The 19,029-nt window shown below is 45.2% G+C and overlaps 1 protein-coding gene across 1 annotated transcript; it reads left to right on the forward strand.

The window, feature by feature from the left end:
• The first annotated feature begins 651 nt into the window (after positions 1-651).
• Positions 652-17,676, forward strand: Ggcx (gamma-glutamyl carboxylase). Its single transcript, XM_090336577.1, has 15 exons — positions 652-738; positions 995-1,165; positions 2,446-2,604; positions 2,912-3,077; positions 9,089-9,167; positions 9,439-9,545; positions 11,051-11,214; positions 12,395-12,660; positions 12,774-12,905; positions 13,258-13,409; positions 13,854-14,023; positions 14,203-14,333; positions 15,038-15,185; positions 15,566-15,761; positions 16,109-17,676. The coding sequence occupies exons 1-15, from the start codon at positions 699-701 to the stop codon at positions 16,302-16,304; spliced, it is 2,277 nt and encodes a 758-aa protein (XP_090192703.1). The 5' UTR covers positions 652-698; the 3' UTR covers positions 16,305-17,676.
• Positions 17,677-19,029: the final 1,353 nt, after the last annotated feature.

Below are 19,029 nucleotides of genomic sequence, written 5' to 3' on the forward strand. Positions count from 1 at the left end.
TCGTGCATGCTGGGCAAGCACTCTACCACTAGGCCACCCGGCCCTGACTTCCTCTTTTCAGTGCTTTTCTCTTTCTTTGGACTTGAACTCCGGGCCTGGGCTCTTCAGCTCACGGCTACCGCCCTACCCCTGGAGCCACAGGGCCACTTCCGGTCTTCTGGTGGTTAGCTGGAGATGAGAGTCTCACGGACTTCAGTGCCGGGCTGGCTTCGAACCTCGATCCTCAGATCTCAGCCTCCTGAGTAGCTAGGATTACAGGCGAGAGCCACCGCGCCCAGCTCCTGAGCTCCTTGACGGTCAAGGTCATGCGCTAGACTCCACCTGCCACCTCAAGTCTCTTTACGCGAGAGAGGTCTACTAGGGTCGCGGAAGGGCCCAGGCCGTTTTAGAAGCTTTGATGCTGCTCCGAGGGTCCTGAGGACAGAGCCGACAGCTCCCGGCAGAGGCGCGCGGAGCCCTCACTTTGCTAAGGGGCGGCGGGCCGGTGCCTCTTTGCGCCTGCGCGGCCACACCCTTAGCGCCTTCCCGCTCCGCCCCCTGACCCCGCTGAGTCCCCGTGAGACTTGGGCGGCATTTCACGACAGTGTCGTCGCTTTCCGGCTGTCCGCGCAGATGCTGACGTGTCGGGGAAGGGGGTGGGCGAGTGGGCGGAGTCTAAGGTGGCGGACGGGCGCCGCCGACGCCTGTCGGGCGGAGTGATGGCTGTGTCCCGCACCACCCGGGCCGCCCTCGGCTCAGGTAAGATTAGGGGCGGCCGTGCGGGCCGAGAGAGAAGGGGTGGATCCGGGACGCCTAGTGGGAGCTGGTGAATGGGGGATTCTGGCGTCCTTGTTGGGTGGGCACCGTAGGAGATCCTGGGAAGATGTTTCTGGTCGTGGGAGATCCGAGAACCAAGTGACATTACACCTAGGCTGATGTGGCCAGAATTTCTGAGATGTGGCGAGGAGCCTCACTCCAACCCTGCGCACACCTTGTCTCTTCTCACTGGTTCTAGATAAAGGGCAGAAAGCCAAGCCTGGACAGACCTCAGAGCCCAGGCAGGGGAGCCAAATGGGAAAACTTCTGGGCTTTGAATGGAAAGATGTATCAAGCTGGCAGAGGCTAGTGACCTTGCTTAATCGACCGACGGATCCAGCAAACCTGGCTGTCTTTCGTTTTCTTTTTGGTGAGTCCACTTTTGGAGTGGGAGTGTTTGGGCTTAGGGTTGGGAAAATAACAGTCGTCTGTTTTGAGGGCACTGAGGAGACTTAACTTCCGTGTCCACATTGCTGTGAAGGTATTATTTACTGGATGATGCCTTTGTAAAGTTGAGGATCCTAACTGGCTTTGTCATCTCCAGTTAGGGTTTGAGGACCAGGAAATCCTTTGATCTGAAGCTATATGAAATCAGAAGCAGAGGAACAGGGACCCATTTGACTTGAGATATGGAGTTGCCCAAGTAATTATGCTAAGGACCTCAGAGAAACAGAACAGGGGTCAGGGGCAAAACAATTTGGCTGTGATTCCCTGATCTGTGCCTTTGTGCTGGCTTATAGATATACAAGATATATAGCCCGGTAGATCTTAACTGAGGGCAGTTTTGCTCCCTGGGTACATTAGATAATGTATACAGACATTTTCAGTTGTCACAACTTGGGGGGAGGAGGAATAAGTGACTGCTGATATCTGGGTAGGCATCTGGGATGCCTTTCTGTGGTGTCCTGTAGTGCACAGGCAGCCATCCCAGCAAATAATTAACCAGATTGGTTAATGTTACTAAACCAGAGATTGAGAAACCCTGCCTAAGCAAGCTGGCTTGTTGATCTGAGTAGCCCCTTATTCAAATATCATTTCTTTCTTGGGAATGCCAGGAAGCAAAAACAATGTTGGGAAGGATTCCTTACAGCAGGTCCTGTAGCTCAGTAGGATGTATTTGTCATGAATGTTAGAATCCTAGCAGTTTTGTTTTTTGTTTTTGCCCTAGTACTGGGGCTTGAACTCAGGACCTGGGAACTGTGCCTTAAGCCTTTTCACTCAAGGTTGGTGCTCTACCACTTGAACCACAGCTCCACTTTCCTTTTTTTTTTGCGGTACTGGTGTTTGACTTCAAGGCCTTGACCTTGCTAAGCAAGTGATCTACCACTTGAACCCTATTTCCAGTTATAGAACTCTGTTTTCTCAGCATTTTGTACATTTCTCTCACCTAACTGTTTCTAAAACCTGGTCTTGTCAAGCCACTTTTCACAAAGGGGAATTGGCTCACTGAGCTGGAAGGACTATTTAATTGTACTATCCACACATTGCCTAGTGACAAGAAGCTCAGTATTTATTGTTGAATAGCTGGCAGAGCCAAAATTAGAAAAGAAGTATGATGGTCCTGGAGCTAGGTGTGCTCACACATGTTCTACTGTATTCTACAATTTCTTCAACTAAGGCAGAATGTTCCCTCCCTTACTGTCTTTACAGCGTTCTTGATGGTGTTGGACATCCCCCAGGAGAGGGGACTAAGCTCCTTGGACCGAAAATACCTAGATGGACTGGATGTGTGTCGCTTCCCCTTGCTGGATGCTCTGCGCCCACTGCCACTGGACTGGATGTATCTTGTCTACACTATCATGTTTCTGGGTGAGGAGAACAGTAGGAAAGATGAGAGTACTGACTGGCCTTTCAAAACCACAGAAATAAGAAGCATGCTGGTGAATGAGAAAAGTCTTGGGCACTTATTTCATTTCTGCTGTGATTCAGTTTCATCTGTGTGTCATGTGAGCTGTGATCCCATCACTTTTCTTAAAATACTAACATAGCATTCACTTTTCACTTAGTTTTACCTGCTATAAACTATCAGATGACTTTTCTTAATCCTAGTCATAGCCTGTCCCAGGGAAGTTAGGCTTTTGGTGACCCCTCTTAATCCTCTCCCCCCAAATCCCAGGGGCATTGGGCATGATGCTGGGCCTGTGCTACCGGATGAGCTGTGTGTTGTTCCTGCTGCCATACTGGTATGTGTTTCTCCTGGACAAGACATCGTGGAACAACCATTCCTATCTGTATGGTTTGTTGGCCTTTCAGCTGACATTCATGGATGCAAATCACTACTGGTATGAATCTAGGGGATTACGGGGACTGGTTGGCTGGGTGAGGATGCTTATCAAAGGCAGGAGTGGAATCCTGCCTTTGTCCCAGTGGGAACCATTTAAACTGTGTTTTAATCACACTTCGGTGGATTTGGGATGGGGGAGGGCCAGACAGTTGGGATGAATACAGTGACAAAAAGCAAAATGGTTCTACCCATTTATTCTTTCCATATCTCTCTAGGTGCCTTGATCTATCCACTTCCTGTAACCTCTTAGTGAGAAGACGGGCAGACTAAAGCCAGAAATAGCTGTTTTCAGATACTTCAAGGGTACTTATATGTGAGAGAGAAAGCAGATTTTCTTTCTTTCTTTTTTTCTGTGTGAGCCCAGAGAAGCAGAGGTAGAGCCAAGAATAGACATTACTGTGAAATGGAGATGACATCAAGAGGAGATGGACACAGCAAGACTGCTCAGCAGTGCTCTCCTGGGAGGGAGTAACCCTCCCCCCCATCTCCAGCTTAGGTGACCATCTCTTAAGGAATGTGGGCAAAGGATTTGGAGTCAGGGTGGCAAAGCAGATGACCTTAAGGACTTTCTTTTTTTTGTTGTTGTTGGTTGTGGGGTTTGAACTCTGGGCCTGGGTGATGTCCCTAAGCTCTTCAGCTCAAGGATACCTGTTGAACCACAGCACCACTTCCGATTTTCTAATGGTTAATTGGAGATAAGAGTTTCACAGAGGGGCCGGGAGCATAGCCTCGTGGTAGAGTACTCACCTCACATACATGAAGCCCTGGGTTTGATTCTTTGGTACCACACACATACACAGAAAAAGCCAGAAGTGGCTCTGTGGCTCAAGTGGCAGAGCATTAGCCTTGAGCAAAAAATGTCCACCCAAGCCCTGAGTTCAAGCTCTAGGACTGGCAAAAAAAAAGTTTCACGGACTTCAGTGCCTAGGCTGGCCTTGAACCACAACCCTCAGATCTCAGCCTCCTGAGTAGCTAGGATTACAGTGGTGAGCCACTGCGCCCAGTGACTTTTCTCATTTTTTATGAGCAAAGCAAATATAAAATGTCAGTAAGGTGAGTATAAAGACATCTTGAACCCTGAATTCATTAGCAGTCATCAGGTTTCATACATTAATGCATACAAATTCCCTTTCTGGGAACCTTTTTGATTCTGTTTTTTTGTATGGATGATTAAAGCCAGGGCCTTTGGCATGCTAAGTGTTCACTCTAATGGTTATAAGCTACATCACTATTCAACAGACTCCACTTATGTACAACTTTCAACTTTTTTTTCTTTTCTTTTTTGCCAGTCCTGGGTCTTAAACTGGGTCTAAGTGCTATCCTTGGGTTCAAGGCTAGTGTACTACTACTTGAGCCACAGCACTGTTTCTGGCTTTTTCTGAGTAATTTATTGGAGGTAAAAGTCTCCTGGCTGGGTGCGGTGGCTCACGCCTATAATCCTAGTTATTCAGGAGGCTGAGATCTGAGGATCAAGGTTCAAAGCCAGCGCTAAAGAAGGAGAGACTCTTATCTCCAATTAACCACTAGAAAATGGGAAGTGGGGCTATGGCTCAAAGGGTAGCCTTGGGCTGAAGAGCTCAGGGACAATGCCCAGGCCCTGGGATGGGAGGTATCCTTGAGCTGAATTGCTCAGGGACAGTGAGTGCCCAGGCCCAGAGTTCAAGCCCCATAATGGACAAAAAGAAAAAAAAAACTTTCTGAACTTTCCTGCCTGGGTTGGCTTTGAACCACAATCCTCAGATCTCAGCCTCCTGAATAGCTACAATTACAGAAGTGAACTACTGGCACCTGGCTAACTGTCAACTTCTTTAGGAGGTTCAGGCTATAAGGTTTATGATGTCCAGTTGAGGTTTTTGTTAGTCTTATTTGGCAAATCTGGAGTTTGAACTTAAGTACTATACCATTTGGGTATATTTATTTACTTATTTACTTACTTAGAAATGGGAATCTCACTGAATAGCTCAAGCTTGCCTTGACCACCATATATAGCTCAGCTGACTTTGAACCCATGATCCTTCTGCTTCAACTTCCCAAGTATTAGGATTATATGCATGGACCACCATACCTGACTAGGAAGCAGTTTTGAAAAAATATCTCCAGAAGTTCCACTTTAAATTCCTGAATTAAACAAAACAACAACAACAAAACCCTTATCTTTCTCTAGGCACTGGTGACTCACACCTGTAACCATAGCTACTCAGGAGACTAAGATTTTTTTTTTCCCCAGTCCTGGGACCTGGGCACTGGCCTTGAGCCTTTTCAAAGCTATAGAGTTCTACCACTTGAGCCACAGCACCACTTCTGGCTTTTTATGTGCACAGTATCAAGGAATTGAACCCAGGGCTTTGTGCATGCTATACAAGCACTGTGCCACTAGGCCACACTCCCAGCCCAGGAGACAAAGATTGAGGGCCATGGTTCAAAGCCAGCCCAGTAAAAAAAGTCCATGAGATGTCTATCTCCAATAAGCTACAAAAACCTGGAAATTGGAACTAGAGCTCAAATGGTAGAACAGTAGCCTTGAACAAACAAAAAAAAACCTCAGGATCATAAATTAATACGTCTCTATGACATACAAACCCTTAGCCTAATTTTGATTAAGTTCTAAATACTAAGTCCCAATGATTGTAAATAGAGATTCCCTCCTTGAACATTGTTTGTTAAACTTGTCATTTAAAATACGATGCAAAAATCAATGTTAATAAATTCTTTAATAAAAAAAAAACCTCAGGAACAACACCCCAGGCCTGAGTTTAAGCCCTAGAACAGGCAGACAAGCAGGCACACATGCACACATGCACACATGCATGCGCGCACAATTAGAGCCAGGTTTTTATGGCTCACACCTATGATCCTAGCTGCTCAGGAGGCTAAAGCTGGAGGATCAAGGTTTGAAGCCAATCCAGGCAGAAAAATTTGTCAGACACTTATCTCTAATGAACCAGCAGAGATAGTTAATTAGATATATGGCTGAAGTGGTAGAGCAACAATAGTGAGCAAGAAAGCTTGAGCAAGAATGAAAGGCAAGAATCGATCCAGGAGTTCGGCCTACTGGTAGAGTAGTTGCCTACCATGCATGAATACCCGGGTTCAATTCCTCGGTACCACATACACAGAAAAAAAAATGGAAGTGGTGCTGTGGCTCAAGTGGTAGAGCTCTAGCCTTGAGAAAACCCAAGGACAGTGCTCAAGCTCTGAGTTCAAGCCCAGGATTGGCAAAAAAAAAATGGCAAGAATCAAGTGCTAGTACTGAACAAATGCACACATAAAAACAAACAAAAACCCAGTAAAATTTATGCTACTATTCTCATTTTATAGATGACAAATCAAATGTCTTAGAGAAGTGAAATACTTGCCTAAGGACACATAGCAGGCAAAAAACAAGTGAGAGGGCCAGGAGTTTGGCCTAGTGGTAGAGTGCTTGCCTAGCATGCACAAATACCCAGGTTCCATTCCTCGGTACCACATACATAGAAAGAAAAGCTGGAAGTGGTGCTGAGGCTCAAGTGGTAGAGCTCTAGCTTTGAGAAAGTCCAAGGACAGTGCTCAGGCCCTGAGCTCAAGCCCAGGACTGGCCAAAACCAAAAAACAAAACAAGTGAGAATACAATGTCCTTGATTGTTAGTTATGTGTGTGTGTTTTGCCAGTCCAGGGGCTTGGACTCTGGGCCCGGGTACTGTCCCTGACCTTTTTCGCTCAAGGCTAGTGCTCTACCACTTAAGCCAGCTTTTTGAGGTTAATTGGAGATAAGAGTCTCTTGGACTCCCAGCGAGTCTAGTGTTCTTGAATTCAAGTGTATGTTGCCCTTTCCCAACTTCTTGCAAGCATGCTTTATTCCTCTTCACCACCCTGTAGCATATTAGGTGTTAATAACTTGGTGTTATTACCGTGTCCCTCTTGAACTGGATGCTAGCATCCAAATCTATAAATATTAGCTAATGCTGTACATTATTCCGCTGTGGAATTATTTTAATTAAAAAAAAATTTGTGGGGCCAGAAGTTTGGCCTAGTGGTAGAGTGCTTGCCTAGCATGCACAAAGACCCAGGTTCAATTCCTCAACCACATACATAAAAAAGCCAGAAGTGGTATTGTGGCTCAAGTGGTAGAGCTCTAGCCTTGAGGAAAAACCCAAGGGACAGTGCTCAGGCCCTAAGTACAAGTCCAGGACTGGCAAAGAAAAAAAAGGCCAGCAGTGGTGCTGTAGCTCAAGTGGTATAGCACTTCCAGAGCCCAAAGAGGCTCAGGATCACTGTCCAGGCCCAGAGTTCAGGCCTCAGGACCCGTTTAAAAAAAAGAAAATTGAAGGCCTTGCATATGGCTAGGCCAGTACTATAAAACTGAGTCAAAGCTCTGTCCTAAAATTTGTTTATTTAATTTTTTTGTTGGTCGTGGAGCTTGAACTCAGGGCTTGGGTGCTAGTCCTTGAGCTCTTGAGCTCTTCAGCTCACAGACTTGTGCCTGGGCTGGCTTTGAACTGATCTTAGCCTTCTGAGTAGCTAGAATTACAGACTTGAGCCACTGGTGTCCAGCAAACATAGGTTATTTACTTTTTTTTTGCCAGTCCTGGAGCTGGAACTCAGGGCCTGAGCACTGTCCTTGGACACTTTTTGCTCAAACTAGCATTCTGCCACTTGAGCCACAACACCACTTCTGGCTTTTTCTGTGTATGTAGTACCAAGGAAATCAAACCCAGGGTTTCATGCATGCTAGGTGAGCACTCTACCACGAGGCTACGCTCCCAGTCCTATTTATTTATTTTTTTAAAGATAATTCACTGTGCTAGTTGCTGGTAGCTTATGCTATCAGGAAGTTGAAATCTAAGGATCTCTGGAGCAGGCAAATCCTAAAGATTCTTATCTCCAAGTAACTAGTGGAAAGCTGGAAGTGGAAGTGTGACGCAAGTGGTAGAGTGCCAGCCTTGGGTGAGAAACCAAAGAGTGCCAGGTTCTTCAAGCCTTATTACCAGCAAGGGAAAAAAAAAGTCAATACACTGTATAATCAGGTATAGTGCTTCACTGCCTGTAATCTCACCTTTAAACTTAACAATTTCATGATGGTGTAAGAGCTAACCTATAAATAGGCTTTGTGTTACAGCATCAGGACACTAATGCAAGTTCTCCGAATACATTTAATGTGGCCTGCCAACCTAGGATATTTAGTACGTTATGTATATTAGAGATATTTTCAATTTATGATACGTTTATTAAGATATAACCTTGCCAGGCACTGGTGGCTCCTGCTTATTACTCAGGAAGCTTAAGATCTAAGGATCATGGTTCAAAGCCAGTCAGGGAAGGAAAGTCCATGAGACTTATTTCCAGTTAGAGGAAGCCAGAAGTGGAGCTATGGCTCCAAGTGGTAGAGTGCTAGCCTTGAGCAAAAGAGCTCAGGGACAGTGCCTCGTCCCTGAGTTCTAGTCCTGTGGTTAAAAAAAGAGGAGCAGGGGCTGGGAGTTTGGCCTAGTGGTAGAGTGCTTGCCTAGCATGCACAAATACCTGGGTTCGATTCCTCGATACCACATACATAGAAAAAAGCCGGAAGTGGTGCTGAGGCTCAAGTGGTAGAGCTGTAGCCTTGAGAAAGTCCAAGGACAGTGCTCAGGCACTGAGCCCAAGCCCAAGCCTGGCAAAAAAAAGGGGGGGGGTAGCAATATAACCTCATGAAACAAAAGCCCATTTTTTCTAAGGTAGCTCAGACTTTATAAACAAAAAGTGCTATTAAGAAAATGAAATATAAGACTAGAAAAGAATATCTGCATACACAGAACTAATAAGTTATATTCAGAATAAAAATCCGTCTTCAGTTTGGAACATTTGTAGTAATATTTCTTATACGGCTTGATCACTATTAGAATTTGTTCGTATATTTCTAAAAATTTCAGAGTAGCCTAGAGTGTCATAGAGGACACAAGAGAGATTCCTGAGATAGATTTGCCACAATTAAAAGAAAAAGTAGATATGTAACTGTAGTAAGAAACCCTCCTCAGTGTTTTACCCCTCTTGGTATAGGTCTGTGGATGGCCTGCTGAATGCCCGTAAGAGGAATGCCCATGTCCCCCTTTGGAACTATGCAGTGCTTCGTGGCCAGGTATGGGATTTGAAGCCGGGAGGTGTCTCTTAACAGCCTTCCCTCTGCCAGAATGTCATTTCTGTTCTTCATGACTCTTCCTCCACGCCTAGGGTTGAGCCTGGTATAGGTAGAATGTCAATAGGTGAACTGAATATTTTAGATGAACAGGGGAATAAATCTCCTCTGCCTTGGGCCCCAGATTATATCTGAACCAACTTTATTCTTGACTGTTGATAGAAAACATAGTCCCTTTTTGTTTGAACATTTGCGTTGTATATTGTGTCTACAGATCTTCATTGTGTATTTCATTGCGGGTGTGAAAAAGCTGGATGCAGACTGGGTTGAGGGTTATTCCATGGAACACTTGTCCCGGCATTGGCTCTTCAGTCCCTTCAAGTGAGTGGAAGGCAGGCTTGAGGCCTTGTTGGGCATGGGTTGAGTAGGAGATTCAGGTTCCTCTGGATTGCAACAATGACCACTGTCTGCTTTTGCCTCACCCCCTCCCCTGTCCACGCATTTCCCTTAGCCAAAGACAGAGTCAATGACACTGAAGGACTGAAGCCTAGCTAAAGACTTAAGTCATATAGCAGAGATGGACAAGAAGGGCAAAAGAAGTAAAGAAAGGGCCAAAACCAGGTGATTTGGTGAATTGAGTCAGGACCCCCAGAACTTGCATTGGGGGTTGGTTGCTTATGTACCTATCTTGCCACCCCAGCATATCATAAGAGCTCCTTAGCTAGGCTATGGAAGATGGACAGCTATAGTTTCTGCTCTGTCAAAACCATCACCATGCCAGACCAGGTGGCTCACACCTATAATCCTAGCTATTCAGGAGGCTGAGATCTGAGGATCACAGTTCAAAGCCACCCCATGCACTGAAGTCCCTGAGACTCTTAATTCCAGTTAGCCACTAGAAAATGGGAAGTGGCGCTGTGGCTCAAGGGATAGGGCAGAAGCCTTGAGCTTAGGGACAAGGCCCAGGCCGAGTTCAAGGCCCAGGCCCAGAGTTCAAGGCCCAGGCCCAGAGTTCAAGCCCCATGACCAACTAAAAAAAAAAAAACAAAAAAAACCCCCACCAAATCTAAAGCAAAGGCTTACCCTGGATTTTCTTTTTTCCTTCCCTGTTTTTCCTCTCATTTACTTTGGTTGTTTTCCCCTGAAGTTTGATTTACTATGTTAGACAAGCGTCCACAGTGTACATGCTCTCTGAAGAACATGGTTCCCACAGTGTACCCACTTCCCAATTAATTTGATCCTAGGAGCTCTGCTCTTGTTCAGTACACAGAGTATTCTGGGAAGGGGGAGACACTGAAGATGTAAAGGGCTTAGAAAATTCACTGCAAAGTCTTATTGTTTTTTTAAATTTATTAACATTGATTTTACATCATATTTCAAATGTTAAACAAGTATTCAAGAAGAGAATCTATATACAATCACTGGCACTTAGATTTTAGAATGTAATTAACATTAAACTGAGGGTTTATATATCATAGGTACATATTAATGTATGTAATAAAGCATTATGTCTATAGAGTATTATTATTGTCGGTTGTGGGACTTGAACTCTGGGCTTGGGCATTGTCCCTGAGCTCTTCAGCTCAAGGCTACCACCCTATCCCTTGAACCACAGCACCACTTTGGGTTTTCTGGTTGATTAATTGGAGATAAGAGTCTCATGGATTTTTGGGGGGCTGGCTTTGAACCACAATCCTCAGATCTCAGACTCCTGAGTAGCTAGGATTACACGCATGAGCCAGCACGCCCAGCATTATGGAGTATTTTTGTGGGTGGATCCTTTGGCAAAGACAGGGTCCCAGATGCAGATTATTGTTCTGCTAATGTGCTGGGATTGCTGGGTTCCCCAGCGAGCTGGAAGTGGACATTTGTCTGTGTCTCTGCAGACTAGTGTTGTCTGAGGAACTGACTAGCCTGCTGGTGGTACACTGGTGTGGATTGCTTCTTGACCTCTCAGCTGGTTTCCTGCTCTTCTTTGATGCTTCAAGATCCATTGGCTTCTTCTTCGTATCCTACTTCCACTGCATGAATTCCCAGCTCTTCAGCATTGGTCAGTACCTGTAGCCTGGCAGAAAACTTGCATACAGGTTTGTCGAAGGGACTGGTGAGAGGCATGTCAGCAAATGGGAGAAAGTGAATATAGAAGCTTAATTAGGTTGGTGTAGTCCCCATGAAATGGAAATAAATGGGGATGAGAGGATTGGGCTTTCTGGGCTCAGTATATTAAACAATGAGAAAGAATAAATGCCCTGTAGTTAAGCACTTTTTGTCCCCCAGTTCTAGGGCTTGAACTTATGTTCTGGGCACTTTCCTTGAGCTATTTTTGCTTAAGGCACTCTGCCAATTAAACCACAAAGCCACTTCTGATTTTTTCTGAAATTGGAGATAGTCACAGATTTTCCTACCTGGGCTAGCTTCAAACTACAATACTCACCTCAGCCTCCTGAGTAGGATTACATGTGTAAGGCACTGGTGCCTGGCTCAGACAAACATTTTTACATTGACTCTTTCAAGTGTCTTTATGGTGACAAGATATAATGTTCTTAGTTTAGAATTCAGCAAGCAGATGAGATGATTATGGTAGACCTATATTTGTAAAGATATGACTCCAAAGACACTGACAATTTCTTGAAGTAAACAGTTTGGTAACTTCATTTCAGTTGATTCAGTTTTTTCTTAATACCATCTCTACTATGCAGCAAAAGGTACATAGAAATTACTGCCTCATCATACCACTCCGCTCGCTGCTCCACCCCCCCCCCCCGCCCAGTTTGAACTTAGGGCTTTAATTTGGGGCCTGGGTGCTGTTCCTGAGCTTCTGCCTAAGGCTAGTGGTCTACTATTTTACCCACAGTGCTATTTCCGGCCTTTCCCCAGTAGTTTATTGGAGATGAGAGTCTCATGTAATTTCCTGCCTCTAGACTGGCTTCTAACCATGATCTTCAGCTCTCAGCCTCCCGAGTAGCTAAGATTACAGGCATGAGCCACTGGCACCTGACACTTCTGACTTTCTGAGTGGTTTATTAGAGATAGGCTCATGGATTGTCCTGTGCACGCTGACTTTCAATTGTGATCCTCAGATCTCAGCCTCCTGGATAGCTAGGATTACAGATGTGAGCCACTAGTGTTCATACTATTTTTAAGTGGAATATCTGGGAGATACTTCTTAAGGGAAGGTGGATCAAGGAATCCAAACAGACTCCGAAAACATTTCGTTCTTGCTTTTCTAGGTATGTTCCCCTATGTCATGCTGGCCAGTAGTCCTCTCTTCTGCTCCCCTGAATGGCCTCGGAAACTGATATCCCACTGCCCCAAAAGCCTACAGGAGCTATTGCCCCTCAAGGCTGCCCCTCAACCTAGTACTTCCTGTGTGTATAAGAGGAGCCGGGCCAGAAGTGGCCAGAAGCCAGGTTTGCGCCACCAGCTGGGAACAGCATTCACCCTGCTCTACCTTCTTGAACAGCTTTTCCTGCCGTATTCCCATTTCCTCACCCAGGTTTGTATGTGTAACAGAGGTTGGACCTGGAAAGTGGCAGAAGTGACAATAGTTGGAAAGGAATGGAGCCGGATATCAGCTAACCTGAATTCCCCTCTGCTTTGCCTTCCCAGGGATATAACAACTGGACAAATGGGCTGTATGGTTATTCCTGGGACATGATGGTACATTCTCGATCCCACCAACATGTGAAGATCACATACCGTGATGGCCTTACTGGCGAGCTGGGCTACCTTAACCCTGGGGTGAGACATCTGATGCTGACAGTTGACTATGGTTTACAGCCCCTTTGAGTTTTGGGTCCAGTTTGATCCTACATACCTAAGCAAATATGGGTCCCAGCCTTTCCTCAGAGGAAGTCAGAATGAACTTTTTTTTTTTGTGGGGAGAGATTGGACAATGTTTGCCACTTGTTTAAACTGAGATTTGATGTAAGAAAGGTAGGTACCACTAGCCTAATAATGAAAATTAATTCCCAAAGATATTTTCTGGCCATAATAAACAGCAGACAGAGATCTGTTTGTGCCATTGGCAGTGCATGCCCTGTCTGGGATGTTGATAATGTTGAAGTGGGACTAATGGAGGGGTTTGGGGCAGGTATTTACACAGAGCCGGCGATGGAAGGATCATGCAGACATGCTGAAGCAATATGCCACTTGCCTGAGCCTCCTGCTTCCCAAGTACAATGTCACTGAGCCCCAGATCTACTTTGATATTTGGGTCTCCATCAATGACCGCTTCCAGCAGAGGTGGGCAAGGGTAGCAGAGAAGGGGAAAAAAAATGAAGCACAGCTCTTTTTACCAGGATAAATGGCTCATGTTCTTCCCCCAAGTCTTGCTTTAATTAAAAGGCCAGGTTTCCTAGTGCATGTTGGGGTTATGGTCATGGGCATTGCTGGTTTCTTCCAGCAGGGGGCACTATCATCCAGGAAAAAAGTAAACTGACTTGGCTTTTAGTTAACACAGTGCCTTCTCTACAGGTGGCCACTAACCCCCATTCTTTCTTATTGCTCCAGAATCTCTTTCCCCTTCTCTCTGCCATGGACTTGCAATAACCTGCTGACATCAGATCATTTCTTCTGTCTGGAAACCCTGTTTCCCCTTTATGGGTACAATGATAAAAAGAATAAAACTAGGAGTTCTGGTGGGTGGGTGGCTATGGCCACCTTGGAACACGATTTTTTTCCCCTAAGGCTTTTTGACCCTCGTGTGGACATTGTGCAGGCTGTCTGGTCCCCCTTCCAGCGAACTCCTTGGGTGCAGCCACTCTTGATGGACCTGTCTCCCTGGAGAACCAAGTTACAGGAAATTAAGAGCAGCATGGACAACCATACTGAAGTGGTCTTCATTGCAGATTTCCCTGGTATGGAGCAAAGTGAGGCGAGACTGACTGTGTGCTTTCCTTGGCTAAAGACATTGCATATGATGGGGTGGGGGGTGGGTTCCAGAGGTGATGGTGTTGAAGCTATGATGTCTCTTCTCTGGCTGAGAGTGAGTTGACTCAGCAGTGGATGGGATGTTGATTTACACTGTCCCCGGCAGGGCTGCACTTGGAGAATTTTGTGAGTGAAGACCTTGGCAACACTAGCATCCAGCTGCTGCAGGGGGAGGTCACTGTGGAATTGGTGGCAGAACAGAAGAACCAGACTCTTCAGGAAGGAGAAAAGATGCAGGTATTAACCTGTGGTTTCTCAGGAGGCTGAGATGTGAGAGGATCATGCTTTGAAGCCAGTTTGAGCAAAATAGTCCATGAGACTCATCTCTAATGAACTACCAGAAAACCAGAAGTGGTGCTGTGGCTCAAAGTGTACAAATGCTTGAGTACAAATGCTCAAGGACAAGCACCCAGGCTTTGAGTTCAAGCCCCACAACCACCACTGCCACCACCACCACCACCAACAACAAAGCCACAGTAAAGATGTGGCTAAAATGGTAGAGTATCAGTCTTGAGTGGAAAAAGCCAAACAAGAGCGTGAGACCCTGAGTGTAAGCCCTATAACCAGTCAGAAAAATAACAACAAAAAACTACATTAGTGAGAGAAAGTTTAGATGAGTAGGGTTCATATTATAGATCAGTCAAGTGGAATTTCAAAAAGGGAAGATTTAATCTGGGTGGGGGTGGTATACTACAAACATTAAAAAAAAGGGGGAGAGGGGGCTTCAGTTAGTGGTATATAGTTTAGGAGTTGAACACACACATATCACTCATGTTAGAGCAAGAGATACAGTGTGTCTTTGGGACTTCACCTAAGATTTCAGAAGTCAGTTTCTTCAGACTCTACAACAGTGAGAAAAGAAAACATACAAGAGTAGGGAGGCCATAGGTTAGCCAGAAGAAAGCTAGAGTGAAATATATCCATTCCCTTCCCCTTCTCAGTTGCCTGCTGGTGAATACCATAAGGTATATACAATATCACCTGGTCCTTCCTGCTATATGTACATCTATGTGAACACTACAGAGGTCACCCTGGAGCAGGACCTGGCCTATCTGCAAGAATTAAAGGAGAAAGTGGAGAATGGAACTGGTGAGTATGTGAAGGCTGAGATAGCCCCTGGTCTATCAAATGAGGATATGGCCTATGGAGAATGGACTTGAAGCCTGCAGTTAAGAGAAGGGTCATTTATTTATTTATTTATTTATTTATTTATTTTGCCAGTCCTGGGCTTGAGCTCAAGGCCTGAGCACTGTCCTTGGACTTTCTCAAGGCTAGAGCTCTACCACTTGAGCCTCAGCACCACTTCCAGTTTTCTATGTATGTGGTACTGGGGAATCGAACCCTGGTCTTCATGCATGCTAGGCAAGCACTCTACTAGTAGGCCAAACTCCCGACCCCAGGAAAAGGAAAAGGGTTTATAAGGGAGTGATTATCTCAGTGATTTTTTTTTTCTTCTGTCTTGTGGGCAGAAACAGGACCTCTACCTCCAGAGCTTCAGCCTCTGCTGGAAGGGGAAGTAAAAGGAGGCCCTGAGCCAACACCTCTAGTTCAGACCTTTCTTAGACGCCAACAAAGGCTCCAGGAGATTGAACGTCGGCGAAATGCCCCCTTCCATGAGAGACTTCTGCGCTTCTTACTGCGAAAGCTGTATGTGTTTCGACGCAGGTCAGTCTCACCCACAGCATTTATCATTTGTCAGGTATTTGCTAGGTTGGTAACTTTTTGCTAGTGAGGATAACACTACTCTCCCCCAGAAAAAGGACAGCCTAGCTCTACCCCCCTGTAACTCCTCTTCCTGAATCAGTGTAAGTGGCTGGTCAGCCCAGTATCTGTTATACTTCGGCTTCCTTAGAGGTACTAAGGAATTGAACCCTGGTCTTTGTGCATGCTAGGCAGGCACTATACCACTAGGCCAAACTCCTGGCCCCCCCGTAAGGGTTTTTAACTAGAATGAAGTTGAAAGTCTAGATTGCCTAACCTCTTTTTAACCGCTTTTTTTTCCTGTTTCTTAGCTTCCTGATGACTCGAATTTCACTTCGAAATCTGCTCCTAGGCCGCCCTTCCCTAGAGCAGCTGGCCCAAGAGGTGACTTATGCAAACTTACGACCTTTTGAGCCAGTCACAGAGGAATCCAGTCCTTCAAATGGAGATTCTTCAAACCGTGATCCTCCTGAGCCAAATTCTGAACATATCCACTTAGAGTTATAAGGGGCCCAGTGCTGTAGTGCAGATGTATAAACAACCAGCCACCAGCCTATTTGTGCAGTCGACATGGTCTTGAGGGTTTTTTTTTTTTTGTCCATTGTTGGCTTGAACACTGGGCCTGGGTGTTATTCCCAAGCTCTTCAACTCAAGGCTAGCTATCCCTCTACTACGGAGCCACAGCTCCACATCTGATTTTCTGGTGGTTAACTAGAGTTAAGAGTCTCATGGACTTTTTAGTGCCTGGGCTGGCTTTGAACCTCATTCCTCAGATCTCTCCTAAGTAGCCACTAGTGTCCCGTGAGGAAATTGTTTTTAATGCCTTTTTCCTTCAAAGCTCTTTGATAGCTTCCAAAGAGTCAAGGAGATAAAGCAGCAATTTTTTTTGGGGGGGGGTGGCTGGTACTAGGTTTTGAACTCAGCCTGAAGCTTGCTAGACAGGCACTCTACCATTTGAGCCTCAAACCCAGCCATTTTTGTTTTACTTTTCTGACAGGGTCTTAGGTTATGTCCAAGGCCAGTCCAGAGCAGGATGTTTGTTTCCCAGTTGCTGAGTTACAGGCTTCTGCCACCACTGCCCAGCTTATATTGAGATGAAGTGAAACTTCTTGCCTAGGCTGGGGTGTACCAATCCACTTGATCTCTAGTTTGTGCTGAATAGTTGGGATTGCACAGGTATGAGTGAGCCTGGCTAGACTTTAAAATGACCTCTTAGAAGAAAAAGGGGGCAGGGTAAGAATCAAGTTTAAATTGACTGTTCTTTAGACAAAATTTTAATTCAAGAAAATAGCCATTCCTATGAACTTGCTGAGTTTTGCACTTACATTAAATAAGTCCTCAGTAAAAACCCCCACTGCACTGCTGAGAAAGACTAAATGGGTAAAATAATTTACCCAGACAATCTGGCTAGGCTTAATGGTTGAGTCTATTTGGTTTACTCTGCTGCTTACAAAATCACTGAAACTTAGGAGAATCTTTCTTATTACAAGGAAATCTAGATTAGTCTAGCATTTTTCTAAAAATCAAGCCCACTGGTCTGCACTTTAGCTAAGCTGTATCTGTGGCAGTCAGCAACCTTGATTTTTTTCATGTCTCAGTTATGTCTGTGTATACTGGTACTGAGGCCTGAACTCACTCAGCTTTTGTGAACATGGCTGTTGTTCAATCATTCAAACCACATCTCTAGCCCAGCATTATTTTGCTGGGTAAATGAAGATTAGAGGCTTGAGGACTTCTCTGCCTGGGCTAACCACAACCCTCAGATCTTAGCCTCTTTAGTAGCGAGGATTGTAGGTTTGACACTCTGCTCCCTGCCATGCCCAGCTTCATTTAATCAACCCCCAACTCCTTCACATACACTTCCACAGGCTTTTTCTTTGCCACTTGCATCCTTTTCTTTTATATCAGGTTCTCGTCAGGAGTAGACCACAACAGGACTATGTTTGGGGACACAAAGCACTGTGACTATTGATAGCATGTCACATAGGGTGTCCTGGGTTTTTCTGCTCTATGGTAAAGCTAAGCTATACACCTTAGCACATTAACAGCTTTTCTACTCTTTTAAATGCTAACAGAAGCACATCTTTTATTTGGGAACTTCTGTCCTGGATACTAAGGATGGATGACTCAGGGCTGTGCATCTTTATTTGGAGATAAGTCTTTGGATGGGTTTGTCCAGACGGCTTTAGCCTGGGTAGCTAGGATTATGGGCCTAACCCTCCTGGTGCCCCATGGCACCTTTATCATACCATCATACCATGATTTGAATGCAGCACTTCATGCAAGCTACAAGATACTTTTGCTAATACACTAACCTTTCCATCTATATGGAAAGGTTTTCTTTTCTCAAGAAAAAGGGGTGTTCTTTGGTAAATACTAAGCCTAACCTTACCTCACACTTAAGGATTGCCTCTTATTACCATTGCTTGGCCAACGCGGTTATTCTGTGTAGTCTAGCCACTTCAAACTGGGAACCGGCAAGCATATTGCTATTCATTTGGAGATTCCTTCAACTTTTCCCGATTTCCTTCTGGAATTGTCTTTTTCAAGTATTGGAAAATTGGGACCAGGAGTTTGGCCTAGTGGTTAAAGTGCTTGCCTAGCATGCATGAAGACCCAGGTTCGATTCCTCGGTACCACATACATAGAAAAAAGCTGGAAGTGGTGCTGAGGCTCAAGTGGTAGAGCTGTAGCCTTGAGAAAGTCCAAGGACAGTGCTCAGGCCCAACTGCATGTCAGATCACTTTAAATGTTTCTAAAATACAGGCTCATTAATTGGTTTGCAGTTTGTGTGGATTTTTGTCAGTTTGGAGCTTTTGCGCAGGACTAATGCTCTACCACTCTGCCATTTCCAGTTTGAGTGTTTAATTGGGAGTCTCCTGGACTTTGGGGCCTGGGCTGGCTTTGAGCCACCAGTGTCTAGCTGGGTCTGTAGTTTCATCTAGTGCCTATTGTGAAAGCCTAGATTTTAACTGCTACCAAAAGTAGTAAGGAATGGTACATACCTACACCTTCAATTCCATTTGCTCTGCAACTATAGTGCAACTAAGGCACTTTGAATCCAATCCACCTTTAATTGCAGAAATCCAGGGGGTCTTGGAGTATTGTATCTATATTTGATTTTTAAAGAAAGCCTATTCTTGGGCTGGGAATTTGGCCTAGTGGTGGAGTGCTTGCATAAAGACTTGGGTTCAATCCCTTGATACCATGTACAAAGAAAAAAAGCCGGAAG

This window comes from Megascapheus bottae, chromosome 7 (genome assembly GCF_031878675.1).
Source record: "Megascapheus bottae isolate mThoBot1 chromosome 7, mThoBot2.hap1, whole genome shotgun sequence".
Taxonomy (NCBI): Eukaryota; Metazoa; Chordata; class Mammalia; order Rodentia; family Geomyidae; genus Megascapheus; species Megascapheus bottae.